Source organism: Bufo gargarizans, chromosome 2 (assembly GCF_014858855.1).
Source record: "Bufo gargarizans isolate SCDJY-AF-19 chromosome 2, ASM1485885v1, whole genome shotgun sequence".
NCBI classification, from domain to species: domain Eukaryota; kingdom Metazoa; phylum Chordata; class Amphibia; order Anura; family Bufonidae; genus Bufo; species Bufo gargarizans.
The window spans coordinates 138,518,844-138,546,485 of record NC_058081.1 but is presented as its reverse complement, the minus strand read 5'-3'; the positions used below and the strand labels follow the sequence as shown (position 1 = coordinate 138,546,485).

The window sequence follows — 27,642 nt, the reverse complement described above, 5'->3', positions numbered from 1 at the left end:
AAATAAGCTCTTAGCAAGCTCTGCCTCTAATGCCACTAGATCTAAGGTAGGTATCTTGTAAGTCGATGTCTGACCTTTTAAACAGGCCTTGAGACATGACTTGGATAATAACTAAGCCAGCATCTGACCTGCAGATAGTAGTATTAGTTTGTTAACATTAGGATGTAATGTATAACTAATGCAAAACCTAAATATCAATGCTACCATTTCTTTGCACTATGGAATAGTATTCTAGTGTAAGCGGAAGGTCTTTAGAAGGCTCTTCACCCCAGCAGTATTAGCTAAACACATCTGTGTTAGATTCTTACAGCAGATTTTCCTGTCAGTCTCTACATTCATCAGAAAGGCATTTACATCCAATCGCATAGTGTGAGAGTAGTACATTGTTTAAAGCAACCATCCATTGTAATGTTTGTACAAACAGAATAAAAGGAAGTGTCTTCGTAAAGCTTCTGATTGTCATATTGTGAAATAAATATGTCCTTTGTCTGTGGCGAGCAGGGTAATGTTTATCAGCAATCCATTGTGAATCAACCCCCGCAGCATCCTCACACATTGGCTTCTAAAGGTCTGTTCTCGTCATGTCTGGCATCTGCTGTCATCCTTGCCGTAACACCTTTGTTCCTTTGTTGAATGCCGTCTTCCAGGTTTCTCTGGAAAAGAGGAAGGATAAGATGCTTCCCGATCCACGTGTGACTCAACGTGTTGTAGAAAGAAGTCTTATTGACTCTGTAGTAATAGATGAAATCTACAACCATCAGTGAAAGGATCAAGAGTCCGTAGAAGCCAATGCCAAGCAGAGGGAGAGGGCTCCTAAGAAAAGGAGAAGAAAACCTGTTGATCTCAAATATGACTGGTCACAGTTCTGTGTCATCTACATAGTGCAAGAACTCAAAATGGGTATGTCATGGTTTCCGTGTTCAACAGAATAGACAACACATCGCCGGATCCACTGCATGACGGATACCAACAGTACCCAATGGCCACACAGAGAGATGTTCCATGTAAAATATACAGGGCCTGCCGATGGAGCCTTTCATAAGAGTGTGAACAGTGGCACCTCAATACTTCTCCTTCCCTAAACATTCCCACAAGATTTTAAAATGAAACTTTGGTTATGATGCCTTACTCCCATGTCTGCACTGACTTGGAGTGCACTAGAGAAGAAGCTGGTGAGACAAGTGCTGCTTCTACAGAGCCTACTGCATTTGAATGTATTCCAGAGGAAGGAGACAGGATTCCTTTGCTATTCCTTTTCAAGTATTCTTTTAGGGCTCTTTCACACCTGCGTTCTTGTCTTCCGGCATAGAGTTCCGTCGTCGGGGCTCTATGCCGGAAGAATCCTGATCAGTTTTATCCTAATGCATTCTGAATGGAGAGAAATCCGTTCAGGATGCATCAGGATGTCTTCAGTTCCGGACCGGAACGTTTTTTGGCCGGAGAAAATACCGCAGCATGCTGCGCTTTTTGCGCTGGTCAAAAATCCTGAACACTTGCCGCAAGGCCGGATCCGGAATTAATGCCCATTGAAAGGCATTGATCCGGATCCGGCCTTAAGCTAAACGTCGTTTCGCCGCATTGCCGGATCCGTCGTTTAGCTTTTTCTGAATGGTTACCATGGCTGCAAGGACGCTAAAGTCCTGGCAGCCATGGTAAAGTGTAATGGGGAGCGGGGAGCAGTATACTTACCGTCCGTGCGGCTCCCGGGGCGTTCCAGAGTGATGTCAGGGCGCCCCACGCGCATGGATGACGTGATCACATGGCACGTCATCCATGCGCATGGGACGCCCTGACGTCACTCTGGAGCGCCCCGGGAGCCGCACGGACTGTAAGTATACCGCTCCCCCGCTCCCCACTACTACTATGGCAACCAGGACTTTAATAGCATCCTGGCTGCCATAGTAACACTGAACGCATTTTGAAGACGGATCCGTCTTCAAATGCTTTCAGTTCACTTGCGTTTTTCCGGATCCGGCGTGTAATTCCGACAAGTGGAGTACACGACGGATCCGGACAACGCAAGTGTGAAAGAGGCCTAAATAAATCTATCACATAATATAGCTTTTCAAATAACGACTAGTTGTCTTCTGTATAGATTTATAGTCACAAGTCAATATAAATGTTATATAAATGTTACATGCTCATTAAGTATCTTTATCTTAAACAGTACCGACATTAGGGAGTATGAAACTAACCAAATATAAAGTAATTCTGATGTTTAGTGCAATGTCCGACTAGGACAGATCACTTTAAGTTAGGACATCCATGAGATGCTTCAATAAAGACGTAACGGTCTAGAAGGTAACACACTATAAAACCCCTTTCCACTGCATGGAACTGGCTCAACTTTACTGACTCTACCCTGTTTTGTTTTATTTTATTTTTCCACTAGGCCAAAGTTGAAAACAGTTCCTGGCACGTTTTTTCATACCTGATCTGGAGGGGGTCCAAGCGAACCAAGTCTTGCGAGCACACTGCTGACTAGGGATTGGTCTAAGAGATTCTTCTCTACACTGCTACCAGCTACACTGAGGGAGTACCATATCCACAGTGAAAAACATACCGTCTGGTACCAAAACAGTGTAGAGTAGGGTAGAGCCAGTACCGTGCAGTGGAAAAGCCACGATCTCCATAGTCTAACTGCTACCTCTCACTTCTTGCTTTAAAAAAGTTTACATTACAGAATTAGACTATTTTATTAGTGAGACGGCTATTCTATAGGGGATAAAAAAAACTAGATGTGACTGATGCCACTAACATTGCAGTTTATTAAAGAAGTTATCCCACAAAAACTACTAATGTGCAATGAATAGGGCATCTCAAATGAGGTATGCACTTCTGGGGTTGCAGGTGCTTGATGAGCCGCTGCCTACACACTGAAAGGGAAGACCTGAAAAAAGACCTATATGGCTCTGTGGTTGCAGAGTGCAAAACAAACCCTTATGGGTGAAATGTATCAAACTGATACTCCAGTTTTATGGCATAGAAAAGTCACAAATTTTGGCACAAGTCCCATTCTGCCTCTTTGCCATTTTACTCTCCACGCGCCACTTTTAAAAAGTGGGTGGGAAGGTGGCCATGGTTAATAATGTTAGTTAGTTTCACGTCATATGTATCACTGCAAAATTTTTGAAAAGTTGCATAATCACTCCAGTGGGGGTGGGTGGTGTCCAGAAACCGAAACAGCATTTTGAGACAAAAATGTTAGGGTACGGCCACACGTGCTGGTTTTAAGCCAAAGTCAGGAGTGGATCCTAAAAGGAGAAAAAGTATTAGGCAACTTTCACACTAGCGAGTGAAGTGAAGGCATGGCACCCGCACTGAATCCTGACCCATTTATTTCAATGGGTCTGTTTAAAAAAATGTCATGCATCAGTTCTGCGTTGCATAAGAATTGCAGCATGTTCTATATTCTGCGTTTTTAATGCAGCCCTAGCCCCATAGAAGTGAATGGGGATTCAGTGAAAAACTTATCATTGGGATGTAATTGCAGCCCGAATGCAATGCGTTTTTCATTGATGGTTGCTAGGAGATGTTGCTTGTAAACCTTTAAGAGGTCCTTTCACCGATCCTGACATTGTGAACTAAGCATACAGACATGGAGAGCGGCGCTCGGGGATCTCACTGCACTTACTATTATCCCCGGGCGCCGCTATCTTCGGTCACTAAATTATGGTAGGCGGAGTCTGCCCTTGTTCTGCTCTAGCGCTGGCCAATCGCAGCGCAGAGCTCACAGCCTGGGAGTTTATTTTCTCCCAGGGCTGTGAGCTCTGCGATGCGATTGGCCAGCGCTACAGCAGAACAAGGGCAGACTCCGCCTACTATAACTTAGTGACCGAAGATACCGGAGCCTATACCAGGAGAAGGGAGCGGCGCCCAAGGATAATAGTAAGTGCAGTGAGATCCCTGGGCACCGCTCTCCATGTCTGTATACTTAGTTCACAATGTCAGGATCGGTGAAAGGTCCTCTTTAATTATTTTTTTTCACTCGCGTGAAAAACGCATCAGAACTGATTGCACCTGCGCGGAAAAACTGAAACCGTAAACACAATCTGAGACAAAACTGACTGAACTTACTTGCGAAATGGTGCGAGTTTCACTGAATGCACCCTGAGCGCATCCGGACCCAATCCGTCACGCTCATGTGAAAGGGGCTTTATGGACAGATATTATTTTCCTCTTTTTTTTAATCCACTCCTGATTATGGCTTCAAAATCTGCATAAAAAACCTGAACGTGTTGCAGCTCCCTTAGGTTTAAAGATGTGCCAAATTCATCAAACAATATGTAACCTTTGATTTGGCAAAGGCAACTCAAATCAAAACTGACTTGAAAAGGTTCACCCGCCCCCCACACCTCATATACCATACATACTTTACAGTCACTCCAGGATTTCATGGCTGTATTATAGACATACCTATAAATGTATGTGGCGAGCTTCTCTGATAGATTGACTTTCATCACAGATTCAAACTCTTCGTGCATACAGCAGTATTTTAAGGAGTCATTTCCAGGCCAGCAGCAGTACATATGTTCTTGAGAGTCAGTTAATCGCGGACAGTGGAAGCCGGAGTGATACACATCACCCTGTCCTGGGTAACCCTCACATGTGCGCACATTAACAGTTGAAGCTGTAAGACAGATGAAGATTGCTTATTACTCAAAGGTACTTAATCAACTTTCTTTGTCATTATATTGGTCATCCTTCATTGATCCTGCCTTTAGTAAAGGTCAGAATATGCTAATTGTAGAGAAAGCATTTTATGGAGCTCTCAATGTGGAGAAGTGGGATCAGTATTCTGAGATGTGGTGCTCATGTGATCCCCAATCTGTTGGTGTAAAACAGGCTTAAGTGTATACATAGATAGCTGTCAGTCACCGATAGTTGTACACAGGGAGATGGTATCAGTGATTGATAGCATTCTCTGTGTAAGTGTGTATACATAGATAGCTGTCAGTCACCGATAGTTGTACACAGGGAGATGGTATCAGTGATTGATAGCATTCTCTGTGTAAGTGTGTATACATAGATAGCTGTACAAGGGGGAGATGTTATCAGTGATTGGTAGCATTCTCTGTGTAAGTGTGTATACATAGATAGCTGTCAGTCACCGATAGTTGTACACAGGGAGATGGTATCAGTGATTGATAGCATTCTCTGTGTAAGTGTGTATTCATAGATAGCTGTCAGTCAACGATAGTTGTACACAGGGAGATGGTATCAGTGATTGATAGCATTCTCTGTGTAAGTGTGTATACATAGCTGTCAGTTACTGATAGTTGTACACAGGGAGATGTTATCAGTGATTGATAACATTCTCTGTGTAAGTGTGTATACATAGCTGTCAGTTACTGATAGTTGTACACAGGGAGATGTTATCAGTGATTGATACCATTCTCTGTGTAAGTGTGTATACATAGCTGTCAGTTACTGATAGTTGTACACAGGGAGATGGTATCAGTGATTGATAACATTCTCTGTGTAAGTGTGTATACATAGCTGTCAGTCACCGATAGTTGTACACAGGGAGATGGTATCAGTGATTGATAACATTCTCTGTGTAAGTGTGTATACATAGCTGTCAGTCACCGATAGTTGTACACAGGGAGATGGTATCAGTGATTGATAACATTCTTTGTGTAAGTGTGTATACATAGCTGTCAGTTACTGATAGTTGTACACAGGGAGACGTTATCAGTGATTGATAACATTCTCTGTGTAAGTGTGTATACATAGCTGTCAGTTACTGGTAGTTGTACACAGGGAGATGTTATCAGTTATTGATACCATTCTCTGTGTAAGTGTATATACATAGATAGCTGTCAGTTACTGATAGTTGTACATAGGGAGATGTTATCAGTGATTGATAGCATTTTCTGTGTAAGTGTGTATACATAGATAGCTGTCAGTCACTGATAGCTGTACACGTGGGAGGTGTTATCAGTGATTGATTGCATTCTCTGTGTAAGTGTGTATATATAGATAGCTGTCAGTCACTGATAGATGTACACGGAGAAGGTGTTATCAGTGATTGATAGCATTCTGTGTGTAAGTGTGTATACATAGCTGTCAGGCACTGATAGATGTACACGTGGGGAGGTTTTACTGAATCTTTTTCCCACAAAACTATATATCAGTCTGTTCATCCCATCCTGTTCTATAATTTGCTGCCTGAAGATTGCATTGCATTTAATGGTGACAGGTCCCCTTTAAATTAGTTGTACAGCCAGTACATATTGATGGCGTATACTCAAGATAGGTCATCAATATCTGATCAGTGGTGTTCCAGCACAGTCTGACACTGGCAGCACTCATTGAATAATGTCAGACTGTGAGAGGACCCCCCACCACCAACTGGTAACACCCATCTGGACCTTCATTGCAAACTGCTAATAACTTCTAGCAGGAATAATAGAGGAATGTCACAACAAAAAGTCATAAAAAATAGATGCTCCAGAATTGTTATTACAAGCGGGATGTAGTTACTACAACTGACATGTCAGTAGAGGTTACAGGTTCTCTTTAAACCAACACTCATGGTTAACAATCTCATTTACCCTCTCCTTACTGATTCTGCCCATAACCATCATATGTTGGTTGTTTCAAGTGCCAGATCGTGTACTACATGATTTGTACTCAGGGAGTTATCATTGTGTTATCTGTGGTGTCACATAGGATACCATTAGGGTACATTTGTGGTGTGGCTGTATGAAAAAAAAACTTTGGGGGCAGAATATGGAAGGGGGGTGGGGCTGGTCAGGGGAAAATGGAAGGAGGGGGCCCAAGTTGGGTAAACAGCCCTGGGCCTTTGATGCACTTAATCCGCCCCTGCTTACAGTGTCTTAAATGTTTTCTTTTTTTCCTTTGATAATTCTGTTACATGGACTACAGCATACAGTACAGTGTGAAAGTTTTAGGCAGGTGTGGAAAAAATGCTGCAAAGTAAGAATGCTTTGAAAATTAGAAGTGTTATTATTTTATTTTTATCAGTTAACAGAATGCAACATGAATGCACAAAACAGAAATCTAAATGAAATCAATACTTTTGCCTTCAAAACAGCATCAGTTCTTCTAGGTACACTTGCACACAGTCTCTGAAGAAATCGGCCGGGAGGTTGTTACAGACATTTTGGAGGACTAACCTCAAATCTTCTGTAGATGTAGGCTTGCTCAAATCCTTCTTGCCTGTTCATGTAGTCCCAGACAGACTCAATGATGTTGTGATCAGGACTCTGTGGGGGCTATGGCATCACTTCCAGGACTCCTTGTTCTTCTTTACACTGAATATAGTTCCTAATGATATTGGCTCTATGTTGGTATTGCATGATGGATAAGTATCTGCCTGTATTTCTCAGCATTGAGGACACCATTATCCTGACCACATCCCCAACTCAATTTGCTGAAATGCAACCTCAGTCTTCCAAGATACCTCCACCATGCTTCACTGTTGCCTGCAGACACTCATTATTGTACCGTTCTGCAGCCCTTCACTGAACAACCTGCCTCTTGTCACATCCAAATATTTCTAATTCTGCCTCATCAGTCCAGAGCACCTGCTACCATTTTTCTGCATCTTAGTTCCTACGTTTTTGTGCATAGTTGAGTTGCCTGGCTTTGTGTTCATGTTGAAGGTATGGCTTTTTTGCTGCAATTCTTCAATAAAGACCACTTCTGGCCAGACTCTTCTCTGAACAGTAGGTGGGTGTACCTGGGTCCCACTGGTTTCTGCCAGTTCTGATCTGATCTTCTGATTTTGAAGGGAAGTAAGGTGTATTTTATTTGCTGCACTAAGTTTTCAACAAATGAAGTTGGGGATTGGGTCAGGATTAAATGTGTCCTTAAGGCCTCATGCACACGCCAGTATTTTTGCACGGTCCGCAAAACGGGGTTCCGTTGTTCCGTGATCCGTTTCCGTTTTTGTTTCCGTGTGTCTTCCTTGATTTTTGGAGGATCACCAGACATGAAGGAAAGTGAAAAAAAATCTAGGTCAAGTTTGCCTTGTAAATGATAGGAAAAAAACGGACACGAATCACGGACGCGGATGACAATCTTGTGTGCCTCCATGTTTTTTCACGGACCTATTGACTTGAATGGGTCCGCGAACCGTTGTCCGTGAAAAAAATAGGACAGGTTATATTTTTTTGACGGACTGAAAACGCGGATGACAAATGGTGCATTATCCGAGTTTTCAACAGACCCATTGAAAGTCAATGGGTCCACAGAAAATCACGGAAAATGGAACAACGGACACGGAACACAACAACGGTCGTGTGCATGAGGCCTAATGCTGAGAAATGTAGGCAGATACTTACCCATTATGCAGTGCCATCAGAGAGGCATTTAAATGGCTCCACATTTTATTCTGCAGCAGGACAATGACCCCAAACATAAAGCCAATGTCATTAAAGGCTATGTATACCTTTTGGGGTAATTTTTTTATTACTATTACATTGTACTTATTTTTTCAATTGGTCTTTTTAAAAATATAGAGTCATTTTCTCTATATAGAGCTGAGTTGCTCTACTAGCAGGATCTGATTTCTCTCTGCTCCGTCAGGCAGGGAGCTGAGGGGCTCCTTATCTCTGCTCCCTGACCTTATAAACACTCATCGAAGCTCAGTCCTTATCTTACTGATAAGAATGTGGCTTAAATAAGTGTTTATGACCTCTTAGTAATTTAGAGATAAGGGTTTTTAGATGACTGGCACAAAGTGAAAGTAGGATGCACACAGCTAGAAAAACTGTTAATCCTTTGTGACAGAACGGCTCAATATTTTTAATAAAGACCAATTTAAAAAATGATTTCTAGCCCCAAGTGAGTAAAAGGCACTCATAAAAAAAATTGCCCCTGAAGGTGTACATAATGTTTAAGAACGATCTCATGATCTCCATCATGAAGAAGGACAAGGAGTCCTAAAAGTGATGATATACCCCTTCCCCCCAAACCCGGGCCCTAATCTCAACATCATCATCAAGTCTGCCTGGGATTACACAAGGAGATAGAAGGATCTGAGCAAGCCTACATCCACATCTGTGATTAGCTCTTTATGCTCTCTAACAACCTCCCTGCTGAGTTATTTCAAAAACTGTGTGCACGTCTACCTAGAAGATGTTTTAAAAGCAAAGGATGGTCACACCAAATATTGATTTGATTTAGATTTCTCTTTTGTTCATTCACTTAGCATTTTAATAAATGATAAAAATAAACTATTAATACATCTATTGTTGAAAGCATTCTTTCTTTGCAGCATTTTTTCCATACCTGCCTAAAACTTTTGCATAGTACTGCATATTCCAAAATTCTTCCTAAATGGATGGATTAATGATGTCAAAGTGAGTGCTGGGCTGAGAATAATGCTCATATTCACGTGGGTACATCACAGCAGATTGTCAGTGTTTCTTGAATACTGGTAGTGTATATTTTACACATGGCATATTTTTGGCAGACATTTCTGCAACTCTGAATGGGCTTGTTTTGTTTGCAACCACATGCATTTCTGCAAGCTGCATTCAGATGAATGGGAGCGTTGCAGCAAATCTACTATGTGTGAATATGCCCTTACAGGTGATATTCTACTGTATGTGGACGGCATGCATACAGATCAGAGAGCTGGAGAAAAATCTAAGATCTGTACATTTCAATCAGAAATTTCAGTACGTGATGCTATATCTGTGTGTATGTGAATTTCCTTCCAGTTCTTGAGCCTAGCAAGGAGGCCAACAGATCCTTACAGCAGACCATTACCAGTACACGTAAGAGTTTCTGAAGCAGTTGGGAAATATTCTTTCTCAATTAATTAGAGCTTTGCTATCATGAAGTGTGGCCCCATTAATCCCCACTGTATGCCAGTGACTTCCAGCACAACCTCCCACCCGGCTTGACCATGTAGATAATCGCCGTGCCTGAACTGTGCTCTACAGACAGATTCATGAATATCAGTCATTGCTCTGCTCATCTCAAGTATTAGATTTAAGCTAATTTGAGATCAAGAGCAGGGCATTTTTCTCATCATCGTTAAATGAATGTGACTGGCAAACCAAAACGGCATGGGGTAGTGGAGAGAATTATATTCTCATTTATAAGCTGAATATCAAATATATGCAGATTCCTAGCATAGTTTTAAGGTGAAAAATGATCATAAGATATAAAGATACAATAGAGGCATGAAAAGAGGCAATATTGATACATTTATATTGTCTAGTATTCATTACAGATAGCATACACATCATTCACCGCAGGGAGGGTTTACATGCCAATAATTAGAGTGTGATTGGACTCATTTGGATTACATCCGGAGATAATTGCTTTAGTCAGTGACCTGTAGTGATTGTTTTCAGTTGGCAATTGTAGTTGAAGATGAATCGGACATGATTGGTCCCTCCAATTAAAGGGGTTGTCTCATCATGGACAATGGGGGCATATCGCTAGGATATGTCTTATAGGTGCGGGTCCCACTGCTGGGAACCAAACCTATATCGAGAACGGAGCCCCACAAGGTGGTGGCTGGAGGACTCCGGTCCGGCCACCACCAAGCCGGCTCTCCATAGAATTAAATAGGAGCATACCGCGCATGCGCGGCCCCCGCTCCCATTCATTTCTATGGGGCTAATGGAAATAGCTGAGCAAGCGCTCGGCTATTTTCGCCGGCCCTATAGAAAATTAATGGAGGGTGGCTGTGCATGCGCAGTGCGCCATCCTTTACTTGCTGGTCTCCGTTCTCGATATAGGTGCGGGTCCTGCACCTATAGCGGTGGGACCCGCACCTATAAGACAATGGGAGCATATTCTAGCGATATGCCCCAATTGTCCCTGATGAGACAACCCCTTTAATGCCAGAATCGTCTGCATTTTATAGAAAAATCAGTACATACATACATACGTAATGTGCAATCCTGGTCCTCATTATAATAAGTTGGAACTTGACAGAATTATGTTGTGTAAACCAAGAGAGGACCTTTCATGAGTTCTGACATTACAATATCAATACCTGGTACTGTAGGGCATCTTTAGACATATCATTGTGGTAATTTTTTTCTGATTAGCTGCTCTGTTGCGCTGCTGTGCCCCCCGTTCTGTTTTGGCACCCTATATGCTAATCAATAGCATCGGTACAGGAAGGAGGAGTCAGCCACGTTTCTTAGGGGGCGTCTCTTTCTCCCTGGCGTTGTCCAATCGCAGCGGACTGTGTCACCATCAGGGAGAAGGTGAGCTTTTTTATCTCAATGGCTCAGGGGGGCACAGAGCAGTGGATCAGATTTTTTTTTCCATGATAACATATCCTAATCCTGGCCTACAGTGCCAGATATTGATATTGTAATGTTAGTGTTATGACCAGCGGGTGGGAACCTGCTACCCCACGTGACCAACTCCCTCTGAGGACTATGTCTGAGTACACCCCTCGTTCTTCACGTGATACCTCTGATTGTGAGGAGAGACTTTCCCGTGGGGAGTACCAGGTGCTACCTCATAGGGGAATTGGAACACGAGGGAATCAGGACCAGAGTGTGAACCCACTGGACTGGCCTTCAGGTGACACAATACACCCAGTGGATTCTGTGTTCCCAGAGGCTGCTCAGACAGAGGCGTAGTCAGGGTACAAAGGCAGAAGTCAGGGCAGGCAGCAGTCAGGCAAAGTCCGTAAACGTAGATCAGGGTCAGGGCAGGCAGCAATCAGGAAAAGTCTGTAATACGTAATCCAAAGTCCGGGATACAGAATGACAAGAACCAACAGAACACCTTAGCTCAAACAGGAAACTAGACTAGCTAGGAACCCGAGTTGCTCAGGCACCATGCTGTAGAAGGAGACGCCTTTAAATACCTCCTGCAGACCAGTCATAGGCTGGGGAAGATAGAAGGTGTGAGCAGGCTGCCTCACAAATGGGGGAGAGACACGCCCACACACATCCTAAATACAGTACACAGAAGGAACTCTGCTGAGAGCTAGGAGGGAGATGCTGCTGGCAGGAGTGTCACGACCCTTGGTCATGGTCGTGACTCTTGTGGCCGCATGCAGTTGCCTGCGGTCTTGGTGTTGTTGTCAATCACAGGTGAGGGCTATAGTATGTTGCCTCACCTGTGGTTGCCGCTGGCAACATTGTGTATGTGGCAGCAGAGCAGCCTGAGCGGTGCTAGGCAGCTTGCTGCAATAGGCATGCGGTTGCACCTGGCAACCTCTCCTATAGGTGTGCCTTTTATCGGTGTGCACTTTCCCTTTAAGTTGATGTCTTCCCTTCCCTGGTGTTGGAAGGGTTAACTTCCTTCCTAGTGTGTTTGCACTGGGTGTGTCTGACTGTTGGGTGTGGCTACTTGGCCCTATAAAGCCTCAGTGCAAGGCAGTAGTCAGAGAGGGTGCTTCAGCCATGCTTGCTGGAGACATCCTCCTGGTTATTTACCATCTGCCAGTGAGGGCCACCCTGGTGGTCATAAACGTTATGTCTGGTGTTAATTTATGGTTTATCTGTTATTGCAGCATATGGTTTACTGGGTTCCCGTGTGATGTCTGTTGTGTGCTGTGTCCTTGGTGTTGGTTGTGGATAGCAGCACTTGCACGTGGGTTCCAGGTTGTGTGTCTGTGGCAGGTAAGTGTGGTACTAGTCTCACTTACCTGTCATTGCCATATGTCTGTTTATGTTTCCCCTTTCGGTGTAGCTTGGCCAGTGAGTCTCCTGTTCCTCCGTGTCTAGGAGGAACGGGTCGTCTTACCCTGCTCCTAGTCCAGGGCCACCCTGAGGGCGAGCAGGAATATCAGGTTCCGGAGTATGAGCCCTCCTACCTTCAGGGTTGGCTCATACGGATAGGAGACAGGGTCAGAATCAGGGATGTGTAGGAGGTGACCAGCTCCCTAATTCTCTGTCCTGGCCTTGCAGCGACTCCATCTGCTGATACCGCACGGCTGAGGGTTTTTCCCATCCTCAGCTGTGACAAGGAGCTACTCATTACTGAGTTCATGTTTGGAAGTTGAATTTCTGTTTTGGGGGGGTTTAGTTTTTTTTGGGAGGTGTGGTCCTAAACTTTTGATCAGCTGAAAAAAAATGTTTTGTCTCACTCCCATTTCTTCTTGTTGCATGTTGAAGCTCTACTTGGAACCTTGTTAAGATCCAGCCATTCTCAATATGATTTTTGCAATTTTTCAAGTGGTCTTAAACTTTTGATCAGGACTGTATTGTTACTTACTACTCCTTCTTCTGCTCTGTGATAAAACAAGTTATTTCACTTCATTCCCAACTCCATCAACAAAGCAGTCCTCCAAAAACAGTATAGAAAATGGCTATTCAGCAAGCACAAGGAGGGATCATTTTTATTATTAAGGAAGGGGGTCAACGTGGAATAAGGTTCATCTTGATGGACATGTGTTTTTCCCAACTGTGTCCTTGTCTTTAAGATGACCACTCAAAATTACAGTGCAAATTCGTCTTGAGGGGCAGTGCTTTCAGAGAAAAAGGCAAACGTACATAGGATGTAAGGGAATTTCAAATCATCAAAGATGATGTTCTCAGTCAGGTCTATAGGAGAGGTTTCACATCTATGAAAACTGTGTACATGTAAGCCACAAATCCGCAGGCCTACTTGTGAGTCACAGACTTCAAACCATGCGCTGGAGGAATACGGTGAGGCTGCCTTGAAATAATTAAAGGGGTTTTCCAGGCACCCCCGACGATCAGCTGTATGAAGAGAAGGCACACGCTGTGCGCACATGAGGATAGGTCATCAATATTAAAAGGCTGGAACACCCCTTTAACTCTTTACTTGTCTATCAAAATTTGGCACAAACATGAACCAGATAACAGTGCAGCTCCACAATTTGCAGTGGCACAAGTCTCTTATAGGGGTTATCTCATTATTAATGTAAAAAATGAAAATCCGATATCGTATAGTGTACGACAGGCATGCTCAACCTGCGGTCCTCCAGCTGTTGTAAAACCACAACTCCCACAATGCCCTGCTGTAGGCTAATAGCTGTAGGCTGTTCAGGCATGCTGGGAGTTGTAGTTTTGCAACAGCTGGAGGGCCGCAGGTCGAGCATGCCTGGTGTACGAGAAACTCTTTCAAACAAACCTAGAACCAGTCCTGTACCTCACATGGATCCATAGATCTCCCCATTCATTACTCCAATTGCTCTGATTTATTTCAAACTAGCAGCTTAGGGAGCGTGTCCTTTCTACTGCAGCTGGTGGCAGTTTAAGGATAGAACTGAGCATGTGCTTCCGTCTCAGTGAGCAGGACAGTGAGCAAACAGCAGGTGGCGCTATACAGATGGATTTCAGTGAATACCTCAGTAGTACTATACTATACTAGACTAAATTTTTTATTAAATGCAATTACAAAAGTATTCAGATCTAGATGTTGTTTAAAAAAAAAAGTACAATATTTGAGTGGGACAAACGTTTAGTGGGACAGGCATCACAGCAGCAGGGTTCAGATGTGCCCACAGATCTCTCAGCCCATAATCTTGCACAGCCTAGTATTTCAAAGATGTCTCTCTAGGGACTTGAGACACTGCAGGCAGTGGCTATTTCTATCTCTACTCTCCGAAGTAGCCCGGGACCACTTTGCTGTATCCTCTCTTACACATAAGTCACCCAAGGTCACAACAGTAATGCACTGCTGCCCTGATGCATGGCCTGACTGGTGGGAACAGTACCCAGCCCGTAGGCAATATCTAGCCAGAGCCGGCGCTTCCATAGAGGCAAGGGGGCCCGCAACTAACTATAGGCAGGACACGTGTCACACGGAGATGAGCGCTTCCATTGTGTAAGCGCTCATCTCCAGTCATCTGTATCGCCATCCTCACGACAGCGATACAGATGGCTGTGCAGCAGGGCAGGGGAGGTAGAGGTGTGTCCTTTCCTCTGATAGGCTGCAGGCACTAGGCCGGCAGCCTATCAGAGGCCGGCGCAGGCGGCGCGATGGCGTTATCGCGCCGTCTGAGCCCTGAGCCGTACAGAGTGGGACACAGGCCGGAAGAGACCTGCATTACATCGCTGCCTGAAGGTAAGTATAAGTGTGGCTACTGGCACATTATAGGGGGGGCTATGGCTACTGGCACATTCTAGGGGGCCTATGGCTACTGGCACATGTTGATGGGGGGGCTCAGGCTACTGGCACATAATAGGAGGGGTTATGGCTACTGGCACATGATAAGGGGGGCTCTGGCTACTGGCACATGATAGGGGGGCTCTGGCTACTGGCACATGATAGGGGGGCCCTATGGCTACTGGCACATGTTGATGGGGGGGGCTCAGGCTACTGGCACATGATAGGGGGGGCTATGGCTACAGGTACATGATAAGGGGGGCTCTGGCTATTGGCACATGATAGGGGGGGCTCTGGCTAATAGCACATGATAGGGGGGGCCCTATGGCTACTGGCACATGATAGGGGGGCTCTGGCTACTGGCACATGATGGGGGGGCTCTGGGTACTGGCACAGGATATAGGGGGGCTCTGGCTACTGGCACATGATAGGGGGGCTCTGGCTACTGGCACATTATTGGGTGACATCTATGGGGTCACTTCTTACTGGCACATTATTGGTGGGCACTATAGGGGCATCTACTGAGGCCACAAAGAACGGTTATTTTATATGGGGGCTCTGTATAGGAGCATTTTATACTAGGACACATTATGGTGTGTACTATGGGGAAGGGGGGAGAGGAGCACTATGGGGTCATCTACGGGGGCACTGAGAAGGGGTATTTTATACTTATAAATTATGGGGGACACTGAGGGCATCTACTGGGGCACTATATATGGGGCATTTTATACTGGTACATTATGGGGGCCACTAGGAGGGGAGAGAGGAGCACTATGGGGGCATTTACTGGGGGCATTATATAGGGGTATTTTATACTGGCACATTATGGGGGCACTATAGGGACATTAGCTCAACTGGGGGCATTACAAGGGGGTATTTTTTGCACTGTCACATTATAAAGAGAATTATTTCTACTGGGGGGCTTACTCCCCCATGGTATGACCCCCTAGTAGCAGCACCAGCCTCTCCCTGCTCTGCTATCCCTCTGACCCTTCTCCAAATCCTTATTATGAAATCTTTCTCATTAGGATAAAACACATCAGCCCGCGGCCAAAGTGTGGAAGTGGCGTCCGAGATCCCCAAGGGTCAAGCCAAGTAATTGGAAGTTTTCATATGAAATATGTTTGTTATACACATATAGCCTACACTGTGCCACACAATATACAGTTTCTTCTGTAAAAGTCATCAAGTGTCATCGGAGGGGTGCCCTTATTGTTTTTCGCTCCAGGGCCCCATTTCACCTAGAACCGGCCCCGGCCCATGTGCCCCCAGCTCAGTTCTCCCACGCTAATAACTGGGACTAACAAATAATCCCCTCCCATTAATCATGGCAGCGAAGGCCATTATTCTGCAGCACCATATTAACTAGGAGTGGTCCCCACCACAACACTATTGTCTCAGCTGCACTAAAGGGCCAACTAAATACTGCTATATTCACAAAGCTACGGGGTACTGCCAGCTCCTCGCCACCACAGCCTGTTATTGTTCTACCAATACCTCAAACATTACAACAAATCATCCATTAAAAGAACAAAACTTATTTATAACGCAATCTCCTTCTGCCCACCTTAGGCTACTTTCACACTAGCGTTTTTGCCTGATCCAGCAAGGATAAGCAAAAACGCTTCCATTAAGATAATACAACCATCTGCATCCGCTATGAACGGATCCGGTTGTATTATCTTTAACATACCCAAGACGGATCCGTCATGAACTCCATTGAAAGTCAATGAGGATGGATCCGTTTTCTATTGTGTCAGAGAAAACGGATCCGTCCCCATTGACTTGCATCCCAGGATGGAAAGAAAACCGCAGCTTGTTGCGGTTTGCTCTCCGGTATGGGAATGCAACCAAATGGAACGGAATACATTTTGGTGCATTCCATTCTGTTCAGTTATGTTTTGTCCCCAATGACAATGAATGGGGACAGAACTGAAGCGTTTTTTTTTCCGGTATAGGTATTGATATCCTCTGCTTGATCTCAATACTGGAAAAGAGAAACACTAGTGTGAAAGTAGCCTTACATACAGGTGCAGTACTAATATTTCATGTGTCCCATAGCAAAGTCATGAATGCCCTCCGTCCCACTTTGTTGATAGGAACTTAATATGAATTTGGTAACTCATGCACAAAGGAGAACCCACGTGTTCTAGATAAATGAAAGCCACGTATATTTTTCATAAAAATGACAACCACTCCTGACATGTCTGTTTTAATTCTTGCATTTCCCATGTAATAAAAATTCTGGAGCATCTATTCTTATGGCTCTATGTTGTGCTATTCCTTTATTATTCCTGCTAGAAGTTAAGAATGAATTGCCATCAGCCTGCAATGAACATCCATCAGGATATTACCAGTTGGGGGGGGTGCCCCTGCAAAGTCTGACACTATCCAATCTGTGCTGCCAGTGTCAGCCCCCCTTCCTTGGTAACACCCATCTGGTCCTTCATTGCACACTGCTACTAATTCATTAATAACTTCTAGAAGGAATGCAAGTAGACACTAAGGCTGGGTTCAGATCTGAGCGTTTTACAGCGCGTTCCTACGCGCTGTAAAACGCTCAACAGGCAAGAACCAATGATTCCCTATGGGAATGGTTCTCACCTGAGCGTTTTACAGCGCGTACGATCGCGCTGTAAAACGCCCGACGCCCCAAGAATTACAGGAGCTTCTTTGGGGCGTCTTGTCGCGCGTTCCCGTACATAGACTTCAGCGGGAACGCGCGACAATGGCCTTCGCTTGTCTCTGTATGCGCGATTGCAAACGCCGGTACAATCGTACATACAGAGCGTATGTTCAAGTACACTCAGGTCTGAACCCAGCGTAAAACAGACATGTCAGGAGAGGTAACAGATTCTTCCTTACTTAAAGGGGCATTCCGGTTTTACCGTTATCCTGTGATAGGGGATACGTATTTTAATTGTGATGGCTTATCCTCAGGATAGGTCATCAATATCAGATCGGTAGGGTCTGCCTCCCAGCACCCCCGCCGATCAGCGGTTTGACATCACATGCGGTCACAATGTGAATGGGGCTGGCTGCAATACCAAGCACAGCCAATACAATATAAAGCTGCAGTGAGGGATGTGAAAAGAGAATTATCCTGTTGTAAATAGGTATGAAGTCTGGGATCAGATACATGGCGGTACTAAACCAGATCTCATAATGGCAGAAGTGGTGTTGGTCTCTTGTGATAGCATTTACCTCTCCAGAGATAATTGAGGAGCAGCACAGCCAAGCGAAGCAGGTTAGCCGGATTCAGCCTCTTCATCTTCTCAGGAGTTCCTGCCTTCCGTGGACATTGTTTGCCGGAGCAGTGGGGTGGGAAGAAAGATACAAAGAAACCGCAAGCAACATTATCTTTTGCATCCATTACCTGTGATAATAAACAGAGAAGAAATGCCATTAAGGCTTGCCACATGAGCAGATACATTTATTGTTCCAGTCCAATTAGTTCCTCTTTTAAAAGCAATAGTCTCTTAGAAGTCTTCTGGGTGCCTTTTATTTCAGCGGCGTTAGTTACCTGGCGGGTCACCAGTCACAGATTACAGTACATTTCATCCCGCTACCACTGGGAAGCATGCAGTCAGCTTAAAGCTAGCTAGCTATTAAATATCTATCTATCTATTAAATATCTATCTATCTATCTATCTATCTATCTATCTATCTATCTATCAGCAGCACCAGAAAAATTAGATCAGCAGAAAGATGAAGTGCAAAGCCCGATGGAGCTAGACCAATGTCCAAAGTATCAAAAAAGGGGTAAATAGGCAGCACACTCCAAAACGAATACAAAAAAGAAAAATGTATTCTCTCTACTATCTATCCCCTATTTATCTATCTATCTATCTATCTATCTATCTATCTATCTATCTACCTATCTATCTATATCTCACATCTATCTATTTGTCTATCTATGTATAAAAAAGTTGAAGAGCAGCACACAAATCAAAACTGGTGCAATTCCTTGAAGCAGACCACGGACCCGGTCCTATTAGATATGTGTAAAAAAAGGCCAAGGCAGCACTCAAATATCCGTGAAAAAAAGGGTATTTAAATCACCCATGTGGTAACAGCAACATTTCAGCTCACTCCATGGAGCCTTTGTCAAGCTATCTATCTTCTACCTATCTATTTGTCTATCTATCTATCTATCTATCTATCTATCTATTTGTCTATCTATCTATCTATCTTCTATCTATCTATTTGTCTATCTATCTGTCTATCAGCTGTCCATTATCTATCTCATATCTATCATCTCTCTATTATCTATCATCATCTATATCATATCTAAAGGGCCCTTCACACGGGCTGAGACTCCGCAAGATAATTTCATAGGAACACCCGTTATCGATTATCTGGCGGTATAAAGATGTCAACGATTACCCGATGAACAACCATCTTTGCATTATATCTGCTCTTTGTACTTTATACATACGGTACTTATTTTAATAGCATTTAGCGTTTAGCAAATCTAATGTCCAGATAGGCTACAAGTGGTATATTTATAGTGGTTAGCAGGGTGACATATAGTTTTGGGGAAAAGAATCAGTAAAACTAGTGCTAGTTATTAAAGGGAACCTATCAGCAGTTTTATGCTGTCCGGTTCTTACAGCTCCATCCTATGCCAATGAGTCCTGATATTCATGAGCTCACGGCTCTCCCCGCCCACCTGCCTCTGACTGACAGTTTTTTTTCAGCTGAATCAGTAGCAGGTGGGCGGGAAAACCAGGAGCTCATGAATATTCAGGACTTATCATTATGGAGCTGTTTAATACAAGATTTTGGCAAAACGGCTTTGTCAATTAACCTCTTCCGTCCCAGCAGCGTACATATATGGCAGAAGGACAGGTTTTAAATATGGCACCAGGGGGCACCATATCCACGGGGTATCTGCTGCTTCAAACAGTAGAGGCCCGGGCTAATGTTTGCGACTGGCGATAATCAATTGCAGACATTTAGGGGCATATTTATTAAGACCGGACTTTTAGACGACGGTCTTAATAAAGCTCTGCACTGGTGGTGGATCCACTGGGCTCTACATAACTTCGGCAGATCCACCGCCTTTTCTAAATGTAAGACAGATGTAAAACAGGGGTAGTAAATGATGAATAAGATGGGCCTGCCGGCTTGTCCCCTTCCCCGCCCACCCCACAATTTTAGATCTGCTGTGAATGATGAAAAGTGGCAGAGTGTGGCGCAAAACCTTAGCATCGCAATCTGCACCAGAAATAGTCTTGAGATTTTTTTGTACCGTGCACAGATTCAAGACACCCTGTGCCAGATGCAGCAAAGCAGCCCCAAAACATAACCGGGCTTCCTCCGTGTTTCACAATAGATACAATGGAGGAGATTTATCATAACTGGTATAAAGGAAAACTGGTTTCCCATATCAACCAATCAGATTCCACCTTTCATTTTTCAGAGCTCCTTTGGAAAATGAAAGGTGGATTCTGATTGGTTGCTATGGGCAACTCAGCCAGTTTTCCTTTACACTAGTTTTGATAAATCTCCTCCAATTTTCTTTTCTTTGTATGCTTCATATTTGCGTCTGTGAACCGAGAGCTGACATGACTTGCCAGAATGTTCCAGCTTTGTCTCATCTGTCTAAAGGACATTCTCCCAGAAGCTTTGTGGCTTGTCAATATGAATTTAGGCACATTCTAGTCTCTCTTTTTTATTTGCTTTTAACAGTGGTTTCCTCTTCGGTCATCTTCCATTAAGTCCACTTTGGCTAAGATAGCAACAGATGGTGTGATCTGACTGATGTATCTTGACCTTGGAGTTCACCTCTAATCTCTTTGAAAGTTGCTCTGAGCTCTTTGGTTACCATTAGCATTATCCGTCTCTTCAATTTGTCATCAGTAGAGTTGAGTGGACACCTGGAAGTTCGGGTTCGACGGGTTCGGACGAACTTTGCAAAATTGACCCCGAACCCCATTGAAGTCGAACTTTGGAGCACTAAAATGGCTCTAAAAAAGTCATGGAAAGGGCTAGAGGGCTGCAAAAGTCAGCAAAATGTGGATAGGGAAGTGACTTAAAATAACATATCATACGTAAAAATAAAAAATTATAATCTTGATCTAGGAGGAGGAGGTCCATATGAAGTAGGAGGTTGAGGAGACGGTGGATGTGGCGGTGTAGAAGGTAGCCAACACTGGTTTTTGTTTTTTATTTTATTATTATTTATTTATTTTGTTAAAATTTGGGTAGACGCCCACCTAACTAACAGACGGATGAAATAATTTTTTTCAGTCTCACTGGGCTCAGGGGGACAGGGTACAAAGATGTTGCATTGCCCCCCCAAAACAAAAAACGCTGTAGATTGCTGACTTCACACCAAGTGCAGATATCAGAGTCTTTCCTATTCTCTCCCTCACAGCAGCAGCATCCTATCCCTACAACTAGTAAGAGCAGAGAGAGGTGCTGCGCTACGTGACTCCAGCTTATATAGAGGCTGGGTCACATGCTGCACTTGGCCAATCACAGCCATGCCATTAGTATGTATGGCTGTGATGGCTTCTAAGGGCACACTAGTTAAACGCTTCTTGACTGGCTGCCCTGCAGCCTTTCAAAAAGCGCCATTAAATCGCCGAACATCAAACTCGAACCCGAACTTTTACGAAAATGTTCGGGTTCGAGTCCTGGTACAAAAAACCCTAAAGTTCGGTACGAACCCGAACTTTACAGTTCGGGTTCACTCAACCCTAGTCTCTTGTGACCACTCTTGTGACCACATCCAGGGATGTTGTCTACAGTCTCATACACCTTAAACTTCTGAATAACATGTGAAACTGTAGTAATAGGAACATCAAACTGTTTGTAGATGGCCTTATAGCCTTTACCTTAAACATGTTTTCTGTAATTTTCTTTCTAATCTCCTTAGCTTTCTTTGGTCCATGTTCAGTGTGGTACCCACCATGATACCAAAGAGTACAGTGACTAATTTTCACCCATTAACCACTTCCCGACTGCCCATTGAATAAACGTCCTGGGCGGTCGGGTTTATCTCTGATCGGACGTTTCTGAATGTCATTTCAGAGAGGGCAGCTGCACGCTAATCATGCAGCTGCCGAGCAGGGAGCCCGCTGTCAGTGACAGCAGGGTGCCACAGAGAGAAAGCAGGGACCGTTCCTGGGTGTCCCTGCCTTCTAGATCGCTGTATACACAGCGATCAACGAGCGCTGTGTATACAGATCAGGAAGCGCCATGCCGCTTCCTGTACCGGCCCGCTGGTCATGTGACCGCTGTGGCCGGGGGAGTGCAGGATCTGTCGGGTCTTCTATAGACCTTGATCAGCCCTGCACTAAGGGTGTACAGTTCTGTATTATGCTGTACAGCCTTCTCTGGGGAGGGGGGGGGGGTGTATTTCCACTGTAACTGGGACTACTATGTCAGCCCCAGTTACAGGAGAAATTAATAGTAAAATAAAAATGAAGTTAAATGTCCCCCAAAGGTCTTGTATGACTTTATGGAGGGACACAAAGTGTAAAATAATAATAAAATAAAAAAATTAAGTGTTTAGAAAAAAAATAGACTTATTTGGTATCACCGCATCCGCAACAACCAGCTCTATAATAATATCATATGCTCTACCCCATCACGTGAACGCCGTAAAAATAAATAAAAACATTACGCCCAAAAAAATTAATAAAAAATTGACATATTTGCTATTGCCACGTCTGTAACAATTGACTCTACAAAAATATAACATGATCTACCCCATCAAGTGAACGGTATAAAAAAACTAATAAAAATTATGTCAAAACAGCTTTTTTTTTATCACCTCACAAAAAAACATAATATCAATCAATCAATCAAAAAGTCGTATGTACCCCAAAATGGTAGCAATAATAACGTCACCTCGTCCTGCAAAAAACAAGCCCTCACATGAGACTATAGCCAGAAAAATAAAAAAAATATGGCTCTAACAAAATGCCAACACAAAAATGTGTTTTTATTGTGTAAAACCTAGACATATTTGGCATCGTTGCGCCCGTAATGACCATATCTTTAAAAATATCATGATCTACCCCATCAAGTAAATGGTATAAAAAAAAAATATTGAAAAATGACACAAAACTAACTCCCAAAAAATGAGAAAAAAAGCAACCAGAAAGTCAAATGTACCCCAAAATTGTGCCAATAAAAACTACAGCTTGTCCCGCACAATATAAGCCCTCACGCAGTTCATTCAACAAAAAATTTAAAAGTTATCACTCTTAAAAACAGAAAATTCCATGTTAGAAAATCCAGATGCCGCTCCCTCCCTTCTGAGCCCTGGCGTATCCCTAAATAACAGTTTATGACCATAGTTGGGGTGTTACTGTATTCAGGAGAAAGTTAGTAGCAAATTGTGGGGGGATATTCTCATATCATCTTTTGTGAAAAAGAATGTTTGGGCCTAAAGTGCCATTTTCTTGTAAAATAAAAATAAATTTTTCATTTTCACACCCAAGTGTTAAAAATTCGATGAAACACCTGTTGAGTGAAGTGCTTGCTACACCCCTTAAAAATTCCTTAGGTGGTGTAGTTTACAAAATGTGGTCACTTTTTGGGGGTTTTTACTGTGGGGGAACCTCAGGGTCTCTTCAAATGCAACATGGTGCCCAAAGACCATTCCAGCAAAATCAGCCCTCCAAAAACCATATGGCGCTCCTTGCCTTCTGTGCCCTGTCCTGTGCCCAAACAGCGGTATACGACCACATAGGGGGTGTTTCTGCAAACTGCAGAATCAGGGTAATAAATATTGAGGTTTTTTTGTTGTTAACACTTGCTGTATTCCAGGAAAAAAAAATTAACATGGAAAATCTGCAAAAAATTTGAAATTTTACCTCTATTTTGCTTTAATTCCTATAGAATACCTAATAATTAACATTTCTAAAACCAGTTTTGAATAGTTTGAGAAGTGTCATTTCTAAAATGGGGTCATTTATGGGTTGGTTCTATTATGTAAGCTCCACAAAGGGACTTCAGAACTGAACTGGTCCTTAAAAAAGTTGACTTTGGAAATTTTCCTAAAAATGTTAAAAATTGCTTCAAAATTCTAAACCTTATAATGTTCTAAAAGAATAAAATTACATTACCAAAATTATAGTAAGTGCAGTGAGATCCCTGGGCGCCACTCTATGTAGCCTGATAATTATCTTACAATGTTTGGACCGATGAAAGGTCCTCTTTAACACGTACCTATGGTCAAATTATTGTCAATATTTTTTAGGAGTACCATCATTTTTGTCCAGAAACAAAAACAAACAACCTTTTATAATAATAACTTTAATTGAAGTTCTGATCCCCAGCCCGATCTGTACTACTTACTAAATGTCCTGTAGCAGGCAGAGCAGGGTGGGCAGCTGGCCGGAACTCACTGACGTCACGTGCCTGCGCCGCGCTGCCTACTTCATTCATAAAGTAGGCGACGCATGCATGTGACGTCAGTGAGTTACTGCTGGCCGCCCGCCCTGCTCTGCCAGCTACAGGACATTTAGTAAGTAGTACAGATGGGGCTGGGGATCAGAACTTCAAATAAACTTATTATTATAAAAGGTTTAGGCAATAAAGCAGTGAGTGAGCGGCAGGGCCAGAGTACAGTGACCGCACCGGCTCCGCAACATTTGCATGCCACCGGCCTCTCCCACAGGTTTAGCTCCGGTATATTAGGGCATCTGTAGATGCCACTATTATGGGGTGGAGGATCTGTGGATGGCACTATTATGGGATGGGGGATCTGTGGGTGACACATATATAGCAGCGCCATCCACAGATCCACCCCCCATAACAGTGCCTTCCACAGATCCCTCTCCATAACAGTGCCATCCACAGATCACCCCCCATAACAGTGCCACCCACAGATCACCCCCCATAACAGCGCCACCCACAGATCACCCCCCATAACAGTGCCATCCACAGATCAACCCCCATAACAGTGCCATCCACAGATCTGCCCCCCCATAACAGTGCCATCCACAGATCATCCCCCCATAACAGTGCCATCCACAGATCCCCCATAACAGTGCCCCCCTCAGATCCCCCCATAACAGTGCCTTCCACAGATCCCCCATAACAGTGCCATCCACAGATCCCACCATAACAGTGCCATCCACAGATCCCCCATAACAGTGCCACCCACAGATCCCCCCATAACAGTGCCACCCACAGATCCCCCCCATAACAGTGCAATCCACAGATCCCCCATAGTAGTGTCATGCACAGACCACCATTAGTTCAAAACCCACCAAAAACATACCTTTTGGTTAAAACATTTTTTTTCTTATTTTCCTCCTCAAAAACCTAGGTGCGTTTTATGGGCCGATGCGTCTCATAGGGCAAAAAATACGGTAATATGATTGTTTGTCCATGAACACTACAGAATGTATCATGAAAATATCTCTGGAATCTAATCTTTAGGTGCTGGAAATCTGTATAGGAGGGGAATCAGGTGACGTGAGCCCATTATTAATATTTATCAACATTTACATTATTATCGGCCAACATTATTATTATTATTATTAATCAAGATGATTATTATTATAATCAATATAAACAAGTATTCATCAATATTTACATTATCATTAGTAGTATTCATCAATATTATTATTCTTAGCAGTAGTCACCAATTTTCAGTGGCAGAACGATATACGACAGCTATAGAAAAGACAAAAAGCAAGGGGCAGATTGTGATTAACCCCTTCTCCCCCCTGCAATCAGTAATTACAGTTCTCTACAAATAGTAGGTAGCAGTAACAGTAATTACTGTACAGGCACAAGGCGTATCAGGCTTGAGACTTACGTGCAGCGCTGATGGATGGCTGTAGATCCATTCTGTTTGGACAGCAACTTGCTAGAGACAGCCTTGAATAGATCTCCGGTACTTGTGTAATGTATAATGTGTAATATAAGGAGAGGTGTTCTGTTCTGTTCAGTCTGGTCCTGACCTTTACCCCTTTCTTCTCCCACACAAAATCAAAAGTCTGTGTCTCTCAGCCCCCCCCCCCCCCCCGAAAGGTAATTTATTAAAATGTATTCATGTAAGGTCTAAAACTAAAAGCTTTAGTTGAGCAGGGACTGAAGAAGCAGATCATGGCACGGCTAGCTGAAAGTCTCAGCCCCCCTGGGATCTCAGGGAGAACTCTGATTAGATTGTAAGCTCTTCTGGGCACAGGCAACACAGAGTTAAAAAAAGAAAAAGCAGAGTAGATATTTTAGAAAAATATTGATGTGCAAATCATGCCTTTTCTGCCATCTCCAGACGGGCAAGTTGTGATCATTTTGGCGCAGATCCTCCCCGGAGACCTACTGTATGTAAGTGGCTGTCCAGGTGTGTGGGTGGAGGCGTAGTACAGTACCTGTCTCGGTGACCTTTGGATGATCACTTTATCTCTGTGCATTATACCTTCAGCAGAAGGCTCATTTACAGAAGAGGCAAACAATGTTTGTCTCCCGTCAGTAGAATACACAGGAGGCACCGGTGCTTCATACCTCAAAGTGTTAAAGAGTCAATACCAATCATCAGTGATATTTAACATCATGAAATATGAAAATTGGGGGCAATGTTTTTTAGACAAATCCTTTAAATTTTAATAATAAACCCCAAACTGCTATGTGGAAAGAAAAGAAAATAATAATAATATGCAATAATTATAATTGTAGATCGTAAGCCCTTGCGGGCAGGGTCCTCTCTCCTTCTGTACCAGTATTATGTATGTATACCCTATTCATATGTACATGTCATGGAATGAATGGTGCTTTAACAATAATTATAATATAATACACAATTATAACATGAGTACAATCATCTGCATGCATTGGCACTATGTCGGGCATCTATCATACATGGAGACACACCATTTTTGCACATACCTTCTGTGTCCCGTCCTCACGAATTGGACCGTCCCTGAAGCAGCATGGTCTCTTCGCATCTTGATGAAGCTCCTGGTTACCTCCCTGGTGAAGAACTTCTGTTCAAAAACTTGTCCCCCGGAAGCTGGGATTTTACTTCAATCACGTCAGGTTTGGAGTAAAAAAACAAAGCCCTGACCTCAATTACACGACACAGTTTTCGGTATATCTATCTCAAAGTCTAGAAAAAAAAGCCATTACTATGAAGGAAATCCTCCCTTGCATCTGCATATGAGCTGAGTACAGCTGCTTTTCTGGTTTCCCTAGGGTACTGAGCTTACCAGCAAAGTGTTTTGCACAAATTGAGTCACTGTGGGGACCTTAATTCAGCCCGGGGCCTTCTATTTTCATTTTTAAGCTCATCCAGTTTCTATGGATATAGGTACTTTCTGTGAAGCGGCGGAAAGAGAAGCAAGAAAGAAGTTTTGTGTGTGTTTGTATGTGTGCGCCTTTTAATTCAATAACTGCTTTTTAAAATGGATCTGGCTTCGTGATGTAATTGATGGTTTGTTTCCACTTGCAGCCTGCCAGCCCTTGATAATTACTCCTCAGGGAGAGATGGAGGTACTGTAAGTGCAATACAGCCTTCCATCAGTAGAAGAATACTTGTTCTCCATAGCAACTGAAGGGATTCCAAAGTGGAGCTGGTCCTGATGCTGGCTGTTTCGGGAGACGGACTCCAGGTAGGTAGTATAAAGCAAGGGGTCGGTT

At 43.5% G+C, this 27,642-nt stretch overlaps 1 protein-coding gene across 1 annotated transcript; it reads right to left on the bottom strand.

The window, feature by feature from the left end:
• Window positions 1–368: 368 nt before the first annotated feature.
• LOC122926504 (protein shisa-like-1a) lies at window positions 369–26,899 on the bottom strand. The gene is made up of 4 exons (XM_044277887.1): window positions 26,893–26,899; window positions 18,238–18,409; window positions 4,417–4,630; window positions 369–813 (listed from the first exon to the last, which is right to left on the bottom strand). The coding sequence occupies exons 2-4, from the start codon at window positions 18,404–18,406 to the stop codon at window positions 549–551; spliced, it is 648 nt and encodes a 215-aa protein (XP_044133822.1). The 5' UTR covers window positions 18,407–18,409; window positions 26,893–26,899; the 3' UTR covers window positions 369–548.
• Between the last annotated feature and the right edge of the window lie 743 nt (window positions 26,900–27,642).

What these genes read in the sequence shown, in the direction of transcription:
- LOC122926504 (XM_044277887.1), bottom strand. Translation starts at nt 18,406, where the DNA reads ATGGATGCAAAAGATAATGTTGCTTGCGGTTTCTTTGTATCTTTCTTC. An exon ending in CCTCAATTATCTCTGGAGAG is followed by an intron (nt 4,631 to 18,237) that starts GTAAATGCTATC and finishes TCTGTCTTACAG; the next exon opens with CTTCAACTGTTAATGTGCGC. An exon ending in CTCGCCACATACATTTATAG is followed by an intron (nt 814 to 4,416) that starts GTATGTCTATAA and finishes TCCTTTTCTTAG; the next exon opens with GAGCCCTCTCCCTCTGCTTG.